Source organism: Odontesthes bonariensis, chromosome 1 (genome assembly GCF_027942865.1).
Source record: "Odontesthes bonariensis isolate fOdoBon6 chromosome 1, fOdoBon6.hap1, whole genome shotgun sequence".
NCBI classification, from domain to species: Eukaryota; Metazoa; Chordata; class Actinopteri; order Atheriniformes; family Atherinopsidae; genus Odontesthes; species Odontesthes bonariensis.
This window is the reverse complement of record NC_134506.1, coordinates 23,645,248-23,657,400: the sequence shown is the minus strand read 5'-3', so window position 1 is coordinate 23,657,400 and position 12,153 is coordinate 23,645,248. Positions and strand designations below refer to the sequence as shown.

Sequence of the window (12,153 nt, the reverse complement as noted above, 5' to 3'; positions counted from 1 at the left end):
TGCCAGAAGTGTACATTTTTCAAATTCATTAAATTCAGTCTATTGTGGTGCAATGCATACAGATAGTTCAAACTAAATCAAGGTACAATAATGGGAGGGTCACTATCATTTAGTTGTTTTTTCATATATAACTTAATGAAAAAGTATGGCTTATACCCTTTTTGCATGACTTCTATTTATTGATCATAAGGTGTCCATCTAACGGAATAAATCCGAGAATGCTAAATGAAGGACGAATAGCTGTTTATATCAGTCTCTTGTCTTCTCAGCCGTGCTGGTGGGGGCTTTGGATTCAAACCACAGGATACGAGGGACCTCTTTAAAAGCTGAGATTTGAGATATAGTCAGAACAAGCCTTGTTTTTCTTCATACAAGGCATTTTTACATTTAAAAACCCCCAAAATAAATTGGGTAAGAATTCCAATTGGCTGCTTATTACATATGATCTGTGTAAGTTACCATACTGGAGCAGGCGTGCAGATGTCAGGATTGGGGGGGACACAAAGTGATTTTTTTTTTTTTTTTTTTTTTTTTTTAATGCATTGCCCATATGCAACTCATACCATGCCACCATAAATCACAACTCCATAGAGGCTCGCCATATCATTCAAAAAGTACTGCACAGGGAATCATTTATTGTGCTTACCTTTCTTGTTTATTTGTCCCTAAACGGCCAACAGCACGTATCACTGCTTACTTAACTGTTATATTAGTAAATCATCATTTTAAGGGTCATCATGTAATGTCTTCTCAAGTTATTATCTTTCGCCTCCCTCCGACCGTCCCAAATCCCCAATTCTTCTCACCATCTTCCTTTTCTCCCAATGTAGGGGACTACTTTATGCATGATTAATTGATATGGATGAATATCAAATAATGAAGCCATGACCAAGTTTTTTAAACTAACTGATCATGTTTTTACAATGCCAGTTATGCTGGTAAACAGTACTAAAAAAAAAGACAGTTCTAAGAGCACAATAAACCCAACACAAGTTGACCCAACAAAATCTGATTTATTTACATAAATGTATATAAAATCATTCCTTTTTTAGTTTTCATCTGTCATTTTCCAGGACTCCCTGGAAGAAGAGATCCTGTATCTGTATAACTCTTATTATCTGTATCTGGACAACTCCTGGATACAATAAAGGATAAATAATTTTACAACTTGACAATTCCTGTTTTTCAGAAATTGGGGGCATGCCCCCCTTGTCCCCCCACGGGATCTGCACCCATGTACTGGAGCCATCATTTTTGTAACTTTTCTACGTTAACTGGGACGTGGGCCTGGCTGGACTGAAGAAATGAACCGAAGTGTGTCCGGGAGTTTGCGTTTCTTTCACTTGAATTGATGTGAGTGAAATGCGAAGTCACCAGTGTCCAACGAGTTTAACAAGCAGAACCCACGCCGCGTTGTAACCAGATGAGCAGTGCTACTCCCTGATTTTAATGCCGTGGCTGATGCAGTGGACGTTTTTCTGCATTCAGATTTGGTCAAATCAAGTTACTCTCACAAAAAGGTGCAGCCTTTCTGTGCACTTGCGCTGCATTGCCTGTTGTACAAAGCTGCACGCAAATAATCCTTGGCCGCGTCAAATGAATTCCACGTTTATCAAATGGAGCTAATCCGGTCTGATTCTAGTCACTTATATTGTAATCTGATTACATGATACTCATCACATGTAATTATTTCCCAGTGTTAGTCGGGGCCCTTCACCAAGTGCCACTGCCAATTCTGAAAATGAAGTTATAGTTTTCACTATAATGCAAGAATACCGAGGGCAATCTCCCTAAACGGCTATTACATCAGAATCCTATCACAAGGTAGGTGTTAATGATTTGATTGTGTTGGTTCAAATGTATGCAGGGGACGCTGTTCACCATCATGTACAACACACCTGGATCTCATCGGGATCTACAACAGTTAGTGGAATAAAGTGTGTGATAGCATGTAAGATAAAGAAACATTATATGCAAATTCAGCCGGCTAAGACAGTGAATACCAAATGCAAAGGTAGGCTATATCAGGATCTTTTTTTTCTTTTTTCTTTTTTTTTTTGTCTTGGACCACATGAAGAGGTCCAACTTGCTTAATCATTATTTATGCGAAGCCTCTCCCCTCAGACTGAGCCAGTAGCTGTTGAAGAACACTCTGAACCCGCCCATTTAATGTTTATTGATCAGCTCTCCGGCAGGCCTGTGTGACAGCACTCAGATTAGTCGGGATATGGCGTCGCTACACCGACACGGGATGAATTTTCTCCCCTCCGTGGGAATTTGCGAGTCGCGTACCGGGACAGTGCCTTGCTTTTGTCGCTGTTAACATTGATCGTGCATGGCGATGGAGGACGAGGATAATAACGCAGCGATCGCTGCGACTAACATGCAGGCGGACGCCAAGAAAGGAGGTGATGTCGGAAATAACGGGGCTTGCATAGACAGGCAGCCGGACACGGTGGTTCACCAGGCGGGGCTGAACCAGACTGCGGGTCGCGGCAGCCGCAGTGGTCCCGGAGCTCATTCTGCAACGGGGATCCGAGTGTTAAAGGCAGGTCATAACCAGAAGGTTCATGTTCTTCTGATGCAGTGATTCAAACAGGACAAAGTGCTCGTTACACAGAAAGGTGTTCTTGTATTGCAGTAGATGATTGTAAGGGGGCAAAGTGCATAATTAAAAGGCATCCTTTCAGTATTGTGTAATGCCCATCATATCAAGTGATGATTGCCATTTAGTGAGGAGTGTACCAGAGCCAATTAATGTCAACACACACGCTTTTGGCTGGGAGATGTTTTGTAGGAAGGCCTGATGCTGGACAGTTTTCTATAACATTTGAGACATAATGTGTAACGACATGTGCATACAATGCACCTCAGCTTTTTATTGTGAGTGTGCATCATTCAATCATCGTATTCCAAAGTGGTTGCACATTAAAATAAGCAAATGGCCAAACTGTTCAAATACAACAGGCAAAGCATCTTTCCACCCTCAAAATTTCATTTCAGCATCAAACTTCCAGATGTAATAAGAGAAGTAATAATATTCTAGTCTTTATGGACAGATGACAAGGCAATTCTTCATTAGTTCTCCTGCTTTTCAACTTAAACACAAGTAATGAAACTGTGGTTTTTGCGAATCAATGACAAAAAGCTCTGCGTGAGTGTGATAAACGAGGATCCTGTTCGGTCGGCAGCTGAAGGATGTCTGTTTTTTCTTTAACTGGACCTTGACAAATCTGCAGCGTACAGTATTTATGTACTTCCCTCTGAGTCAGGACAGCACACTCAGTGAAGCCCTGAATCACAATGACACAGTGAAACATGTCCTCCCTCACCTGCGAGGTTCCTCGCGCACCTGAAGACGTCTTGGGTCACCGCTGAGTGATCCCACATCTGCAAGCTCCATGCAGCTGACGGGTATAAATAGGATCAGTAGTTACTTTTCTATGTTGCTGCTGTGTCCACCCAGCTTAATCTACTTGAAACGAAATATGTTTCTTTGTCCGACATGATGAGAAATGAATCATCAAATTTGAATCAAGTAGCAGCATCTGATATTTGTTTGGTATGGCTGATGGGCTTTTGGACTCTCAGAAGTTGTGACCAAGATCAGCTATTAATTATGTTCAACAGCCTAACTGAAACTTAAGTGTCTATAAGGGTTCATTGTTCAGCAAATTTAATGATTATCTACAACTTGACTTCTAGGCTTTTTGACCGTAGAGGCTGCATAAGGCAAAGAGTTCTCTCCGGAACCTCTCCTGTCTTGTCTGTAATTACTCTGAAGAGAATACATGCAGAGTCCGAATATGTTTACCTCTTGGACCAAGTGATACACTCTGTCTTCCATGAGCTGCTGATGTCGCTGATATTTGATCATTTTTAGCATGTCAGTGTTAAAGAGTCTAGTATTGGGCCATATTATTGAAGAGCTTATGCTGCTACACATCTAGCTAACATCCTCAAAGTCGATGAGGGAAAGAAAAGAAAAATCAACAACATGATAACGGTGTTCTGCAAGTAAACGCAGTCTTGGTGTTGGAATCAATGAAGATTTAAGGGAACTTGATTTACAGACTGTGCTGTTATTCCAGGTGGATGCTGTTTAGGAAATATAGAGTTCAGTGGAGGGGACTCTAAAAATGAAAGCAGTTGCAAGTGATTGCCGTGGATTGACATGAGTTTGTGCATGGTAGAAAATAAGAAGAAAGAATGTTGAGAAAAACTTTTGATGATAAAGTAACCAGCAGCACAGCATCTGTGAGTATTTAGTAAGAAAAGCATGAAATAAGATGTTCAAAGTTCCAGCCTATGTTTGTTAACTTTTTTTTATATATATATAGCTTAGTACGAGTTTTTCCAACTTCAGGGGAACCATCTCTGATGTACTGTAGCTGTGTGGTTTGGGATTAGTATCGACAACATAACAAGACAGTGATTGGTTGAACGTATGAACACAACACTCAAACATGCCCTAACAAGAAATACTTGTTAACCTCATCAAGATGTTGTCCATAAAACAGCAGTTCTTAACGTTAGCCTGAAAAAGCGTAAAACATGAGGGATGGACCAACAGCAAAACCCAGAGTTTATGGAGCCTGTATGTGACAGAGGGATGAAAGTACAATTTTGACTCGACTGCCACCCACCAGGTTAATAAATGGTCCTGTTCACAACAGGCATTAACATGCGCCTTTGGAGATCCGATCACAATTGGGCAGCTCAAACTACAGATGTGAAATGACTCGAGATGCACAGATGATGCATTGAGACCACCATAAGAAGTGTTCTTGATTGCAGATGGCCACATGCTTTTAACAGTGTGAAGTCAAATGTTTTCTGGGCCACACTGGAAGATCACCTACTACCCTGACATACCTTAGAGTCTCTCCTTTGATTTTTTTCTGGAATTTTTCTGGCAGTACATTTTCAGCAACCTTTAAATTCTGTATGGACCCCATCCCCTCCTGCCCCATACTTCCCCCAGCTGTTGTGCTGTGGTGTATCTGATGACAATCTGCGTTTAAAAAGATTTCTCTTGTGTCAGCAGCGCAACATGAAGCGGAATGGGAGTCGAAGCTGTGTGACAAGAAAGACCAGGTTTGGATCACGAGAGCGGGATTGGCTAAAAGGGGACACCCAGCGGGGCTGTGTGTGTCTTTATGGGGGCATGGTGGACCCCCAACCACCGGCCTCCGGTCCACAGGCCTCCTCCACCCCTCAGACGGACCTACAATTGGTGCTGTGCTCCACCAGCACCACAGTGGAGGAACTATGTGCTCAGAGGGATGGAAAGGGACTCTACATTCAGCTGCACGGAGACCTCGTCAGGTGAATAAGCTGTACAGTATGTGAAGTGATGAAAGTAAATACCTCAGCATGTAACGACGCCTGCCCAGAAGCTAGCTATAGTTTGTTGTGTGGTGCCTGTCCTGGGATCTCAGAATACCGTTTTCCTTTTAGAGCTACAGAATGACGAAGGTTAATCCTATATCAGTTACTTTGATGGAGCATCCAACAGCTGCAGCCAGCACAGCTTTTCTTTGCACTGAAGCATTTAACAGCTCACCACGTAATATAGAATCACGTATTAAAAAACTAAAAGAAAGAATCAATTGGAGCATGAAAAGATGCTTTGGAATTCAGTTGCACGTTTAATGCCGCAAATGAAACATGAGATGCTGCACAGCTGGTTTACACGACTGCAAAGATTCAAGCGGAAGCTCATCATTTCCATCAAAAACACAGCTGATATGAGAATAATGACACACATTCGCATCTGACAAAAGCTATTCAGAAGGATTGTTTTTAAGTAGATATTCAAATTTGTCATCATTTGTATGATTTCAGACAGAACATAAGATTGAACAAGCTTGACTGAATTTACAGAACATAGTGCAGCGGTTACCTGACCATCCCATTCTCCCACAGCACCTCACCCAGGTTACCCTCAAGGAACATTGCTGTACAGTACGCCTCGCTCAGCTCCAAAAGACATACGCAGCCTTAAATAGCGAATGACCCTTTGATTGTCCGGTTCACTGATCCGTGACCAGGAAGGAATCTTGGCTTTGCTCAGAAAACAAATGTGGCATCAGGAAGGAGAGAGTAAGAGCTCAGCTTTTGCTTAAATCCCAGCAACTTACTCCGCCTGGGTGCTACAGTCTGCTCAGTTTTCTTTAAATGATGTGGGCTATTGAGTAAAACCTCAAAGTCTTACAAGTCGCAGAAAATACTGTTGATGAGTTTATAGGGGAGAATTGAGAATGGTTGTGTTAGTAGGTGTTTCCTGCTGGAATATCATTCCATTAAAATGCTGCAGGTATCATGCTGGAAGCATGATTGTGGTCTGATAATCATTTCGTAGGCCGGTAGCCAGCAATAGCAAGCAGAAAAACATCTCGATATTTTAGCAGATTGAAGACTGAAGGCGATGCAAAGTAAAGCAGAGTTGTAATAAATAAAAGGCTTTTTGTATGCCTTTGGACAGACTGTGCCGTTTCAGTTTATATTCCAGCCATATAGCTCTTAAGCTGATGTCTGCCAGCTGGAACAACCAGGTGGATTTCAATTTAATATAGGAGTCTTCTTCTTCTGAGCACAGACTAATGCCTTCAGAAGACAGCTATGATTGGATTTATTGCAGTGGAGAAAGAAAACTTTCTAGAAACAGACAGTACATAGAGTGAAGGCAAGCCAAGGTTACATTTAAATGCATTAAATCTAAAAAAAAGAGCATTTGTTTATTTGAAATACATCAGCTTGAACTGCATTTACTTTTGCTCCCGAAATGGCTCTTAGGCCTACATTATCTCTCCCTCGTGTAAATTGTTCTTTGGAACTTATCTTAGATCAGTTGTCTTTTTGTATTAGCTCTTATTAGTGCGAGCATCGCAGCAAAAAAAAAAAAGTTGATAGCAGCAAGCTGTGCTGTGAGATGGGATTTATAAGGGCTGACATGATGGAACGGTGGCAATTTTATTTTCTTAGCGATTTTCTTTTTATAGCACGTAGTAATGCACTACTTTCAGGAAGACACAGTATGCGCCCTTTTCTGTTTGTTTGGAGCTGGACAAACCCAGTTTTTTAAAAATAAATTTAATGAGGCCACAGAATAGATGGAGAGCATCCATTCTTCCATTCATCCATTTTTGAACCACTTATCGTGGTCCTGGTTGGTATCAAGTACCAACAGGGTGGGCAAAGGAGCCCAGTGCTCTTTTTCCCAGCATCAGGCTCTTCCTTGGGGATCCATTAAGTGCTTTCAGGACAGATGTGACATGTAATTCCTCCAGTATATTCTGGGTATGCCTGGAGTTTCCACCCAGCTTGTCATTCCTTGGACACTTCCAAAGGGAGGCTCTCAGACATGTCAAATAGCTCCTCTCATGAGGAGTTAGCAGCTTGATATCATGGGCCTCCTAATTCACTTAGCGTTCTCACTGGCAAATGTAAACTCAGGTGACCCTTGTAGCTCGGTCAGGTACAATGTAGTTAAGCGTCGTATAGTTATTCATTTGTGGCTCATAGTTAATAAAGTGAGGAGTGAAACACCTCATGTATTTTAATTACTTGCACAAACTTAAAATAACTGTAATTATATGAAGAAAATGTCTAAAATTAAACTGTATACATCCACACTGTTCAGAATTAATTAAGTCACATCCCATTTCTATAGTTTGCTGCAAAACATACCATAAGGGTTGAAGATAAAACCACTGGATTCACCTTGAATTGGATTAAACTGCATTGGTTAAGGTTGGAACATTTGTAAATCAGTGAGGCATATCTGTCCTAAGTGTGGATGGTCAACAGAGACCGTCACTTATCCACTTGCTGCCTAAGCATTTCAGCTCCCTGAACTCAATTAACATAATCCTGCAAATCATACAGGCCAACAGAGGAAGGCTGATCTTTGTTTATAGTACCTCAGGGGATGATGCTCATTTTTAAAATGATCATTTTCTGTTGGTAAATCAGAACATTTATGTTATCTTGTTTACTGGTACTGATATATCTGTAAAATTACTGGTATCAGTTGGCAGACTTGTCTTTTCAGCTGTTAAATATATATATATATATTTTAAAAAGCATACAAAACAAATTTTTCTACCATCCTCATGTCATCCTCAGGCTTTAAATAGAACTGCAAACTGAAAATGCAGTTATCTTGAGTTTTGGTTTGAATCAGAAAGCGTTACTCTACATTTTCAGTTGTGTTTGTGAGAAAAAACATTTCGTCAGCTTTTGAAAAGTGACCCACATGAGAATAGGAGCTTTGGATTTCAGAGCTGATCCTCTGTTAGATATCAGTGGTCACAGTGATTAATGGTGGGTTGTGATTTTTGTCAGATTAATTTAAATTTGTAGTTAAATGGAGATTTCAACACGCATAGGACATGAAGGGGCATGAATGTGTACCATTTGTTATTTATTTAGCCTTTACAGCCCAAAGCCATTGTTTTGAGTGGTAAAAGTAATTTAAAGACAACATTTTGGAGTTTTGCACAGCAGAATCTCTCTCTGGTTTGCCTCAGTACTTTTCTGCAGCAAACCAGCTGCTTTTAGCCTGGTGAGGCCCCCCTCTGTAAATGCATCATTCATGGGTTAGAGAGTCGTGATAGATCTTTTATTTCTTGATGCATTTTGTTCAATCCAGTGGCCACATTCTGCTCAGTTTATTGTGAAGCAAGCTGATGGTCAGTGCTGCCACACAAACATACACAAACTTCACATTTCTTTGTATTTTGTCCTGCAGGAGGCTGGACCCCTTTGAGCGTCCACTGCAGATGGTGTACGACTACCTGACATCTATGGGCTACGTAGACCCGATGCGAGTGCAGCATGAAGCCGCCAACTCAGACCTCAGCTGTTTGATCCGTTTCTACAGTGGTGAGTATTCAACCACAGGACTCGGTTTTCTCCAGTTTCCACGGTCTGCTGTGGGATCTGGTAAATGGTTGGTGTTTTCCCCTGAAAACTAACATGAGAGGGGCCCTCATGTTACAGCAGGTCACAGTCTCCAAATGGATCTCACCACATCCTCTGGCAAGGTTGTGCTTCTGAATGAAATGAAGGCTGCTATTGTTTCAGACACTGAGTGTATGATGCTGTCAGTACTAGTATTGAGTATAACCTGGGATTCTTTAACACACCCATCATGGCCTCATGATGGGCGACTGATCATCAGTCATCTTGTGGTGCTTGCTTCATTGAACCCAGGACAGGAGTGACTAATGATCCTGAGTCAGGGCGATCAGTGTGCCACCAGAATGGATGTGACTCTGGAGAAACCAGTGACAAATTTGTGTACCTGAATGTGTGTAAATACAACACATATAAACCTGTAGATCTTCTTCAGCTCTTCTCGTTTGAGCTTGTCAGTCAGTGGAACTCCATATTTTTTTGGGTTACGACTGCTCAGGCACTGCTTTGCATGAGAAAGAGGGCAATGTCAACTCGAACATTTCAAATGTTCTTGTTGTCTCTGGCTTGTAGCATTTTTTGTGCTCATACAAGAAGTTTAAAATCTGAATGCAGTATTCAGTATTCTTTATACTACATTGCCACAATTTTCTGTTTAATCCTATAAAAAATAAGAACGCTATCAAGTCTTAAAAGATGTAAGAACAAAATTTGAGTTCCTGTTGAAGCAGCCTCTAACTTTTTTTTCCCCTTGGCTTTTGCCAGATTCTTTAACAGAGATTTGTTTGTTTAGCTGACAGATTTCAAGCTCACTGTGCCCTCATTCTCAGTCTTTATGTGTCCAGCAGCCAACTGTTATTTGCTTCTTGCTAGCATGAGAGCTGGTCAGATATCGGCTACTACAAGTAGTCAGGCCACACTGGCCAATGTCAAGTCAGGCCTTTTGGAGACTTCCTGCCTCCTTTTGTCATCTCATGGGAAAAAAGGACTAAAGACCAGAAATGACTGGTATTCAGACTCTTAATGCCCTGCTGCTGCTGCTACTGAGAGAACAACTTGCCATTTAATGATTCAAAACTAGTAAAGAAATAAGCGGTTGCTTGTAGATTGCTTAGGTTATAATTTCAATTTGCAGATAAATCTAGTGAGTTTTCTTCAATGATTTTGGCATGCATTGCAAGTGTGGTCTCTCTCTGAGACCATAGTTACTGTGGAATTATCATGGAAGTTCCAGATGTGTCAAGATGAACACGCTAGCTGAGTTTACAATGCTGCTTTTTATGCATATTTGGAACATATGAGTAGGAAAGGTTTAATACAAACTGTAAATATAAAATTCAAAAAGCTAGGTTAATGTGCAAATAAAAACATACTTGTTTGCTTGAGGTGGTTTTGCGTGTTTAGAAGAAAACCTTTTTTTTTTTTTTAAAGTAGCGAAAGAAGCAAAGTTCCCTTCACCGCCATCCACGGACATTATTGTGCATCCTGGTTGACTTACTTTGAACCAGTGAATGGAGACATGTCTGACTCACATTTAATTTATGCGGCCGTTCAAAGACCGCTCCAGATTAGTGAATGGAAACCCAAGTAATGATTTCATGTTGCGTGCCGTGTCACAAAATTGTCTGTTACATAAGAAGCAGCTCAGTCATACAGCCTTACTAGCATACCTCATTTATAGGCTGGGTGGCCCAGTTTTTTTCATTCCCACCCACTGTGGTGTATTAGGTGAACTATTTGCATTGTTGAAAAAAACCCAAAAACCCAACAACCTAATTTTGAGACCCTTCTCCCAGGCATTTCTTGAACAGCCGTTGCAGTTTCTTAGACTATAAGAGTCGGTTTCACTGGACATTTCAGGTTCTCAACCTTGAAGTTGTTAAAAAGACAAATTAGTGTACTGCAAGTAAAAGGAGTATTGGGGATTATTGTTTTGTTATTACAAGAACCCACTTCAGCAGGTAACACAACTAATGAAGACTTTTTGTGAGTAATTAAAAGACTTTGAGCTCTTTTCTTCACTCACTTCACTTTTTGCAAAAGCTTCTAGTTCTTTTATGGGCTTTTCAGAAGTCTGTTGCTGGGACGAATGCATAAAGTTTGATTAGATGTTGATTTTCTAAACCTCTGATGCTGACTTTAGTGGTGACGATGCAGAAAAGATTTTCTTGAATGGCTGTCCCATGGAGGTCATATTTGTGCAGATGTGGCTGCTCAGCAGAAATGTGCAGCACCACTTGTTTTTGATTTGCCTTTCTATGAATCCTATGAAGATTTCCATGAATGTTTACTTGCGCCTCCGGTTTCAGCTTGACCACCACGGTTTAACTTTAATCTCTTAGTCACATTATGAAACAGCTACCTGAAAATGTTTTAAATGTTATTGGGCAGTGTAGCCTTTAACAATGACAGTGAACCAGCCGTAGCTATTAAAGCTGATAGCGCAGGTTTTGTCAGTGGGTTTTCTCAATGTGCCGTTCATTTTTTTCCCCATTGAAAAACTGCATTAAATGATAATAATAATTCAATAATCTTTCGTTGTATTGCATGCATTTCAGAGATCAGATCATCTTCCACCCACTCAGGGGTACCCAGACTTTAGCATGCCACAGTACAGTATGTGTTGGTGTACAGACGTTGTTTTTGCATGCGTTGCCATGTGAGCTTCATTTACGTCCACATTGCTTTATAGCCTTCTTTTCTCTCAAGCCATTACGTTTCAAAGTTCAGTGCAGCAGGTGATTTAGTGAACCTCACCGTCAACTTATTTTTATGCAGGAAGCTCATCTGACATGCACACACACACACACACACACACACACACCCTTCTTCCGTGGTGCATGGATAAAATTAAAACAAGCATGAACATGGGAGTAAACATTTCCAAATAATGACTTAATAAGGAGGCTCCTTGTGAAAACAGCCGCAGAGACTGGAGATCCAGAGGTCCTGTGTGTGAGTCCATGCAGCTGCAGCACAGATGAAGTTGGCTGTAAGCTCTGATACTTGTCTCCTGGGCCGTGTTCCGCCCCTGCCTGGGTGATCACTTACATCTTTGAGTTTGGAGACCTTGAGCCGCTGCGCATAGTTCATGTTAGGTCCAAAGTCTGGGTCAGAGCGGAGGGAAATGAATCATCTGAAACAGTGTGAACTCACCTAACAGGTTATTGATTTGAGCGGAGCTGATTTACTCACGGAAATTAAACCTAAATGGAGTTTGTCGGCATCCTG

The 12,153-nt window shown here is 41.1% G+C and overlaps 1 protein-coding gene across 1 annotated transcript in view; it reads left to right on the top strand.

Annotated features, from left to right (window-relative positions):
- Nucleotides 1-2,227: 2,227 nt before the first annotated feature.
- phlpp2 (PH domain and leucine rich repeat protein phosphatase 2) overlaps nucleotides 2,228-12,153 on the top strand; it is a 41,027-nt gene continuing 31,101 nt past the window's right edge. The window contains exons 1-3 of the mRNA XM_075460933.1: nucleotides 2,228-2,548; nucleotides 5,048-5,328; nucleotides 8,756-8,889. Coding sequence (XP_075317048.1) covers nucleotides 2,336-2,548; nucleotides 5,048-5,328; nucleotides 8,756-8,889 — 628 coding nt within the window. The 5' untranslated portion in view covers nucleotides 2,228-2,335. The remainder of the gene's footprint in view (nucleotides 2,549-5,047; nucleotides 5,329-8,755; nucleotides 8,890-12,153) is intronic.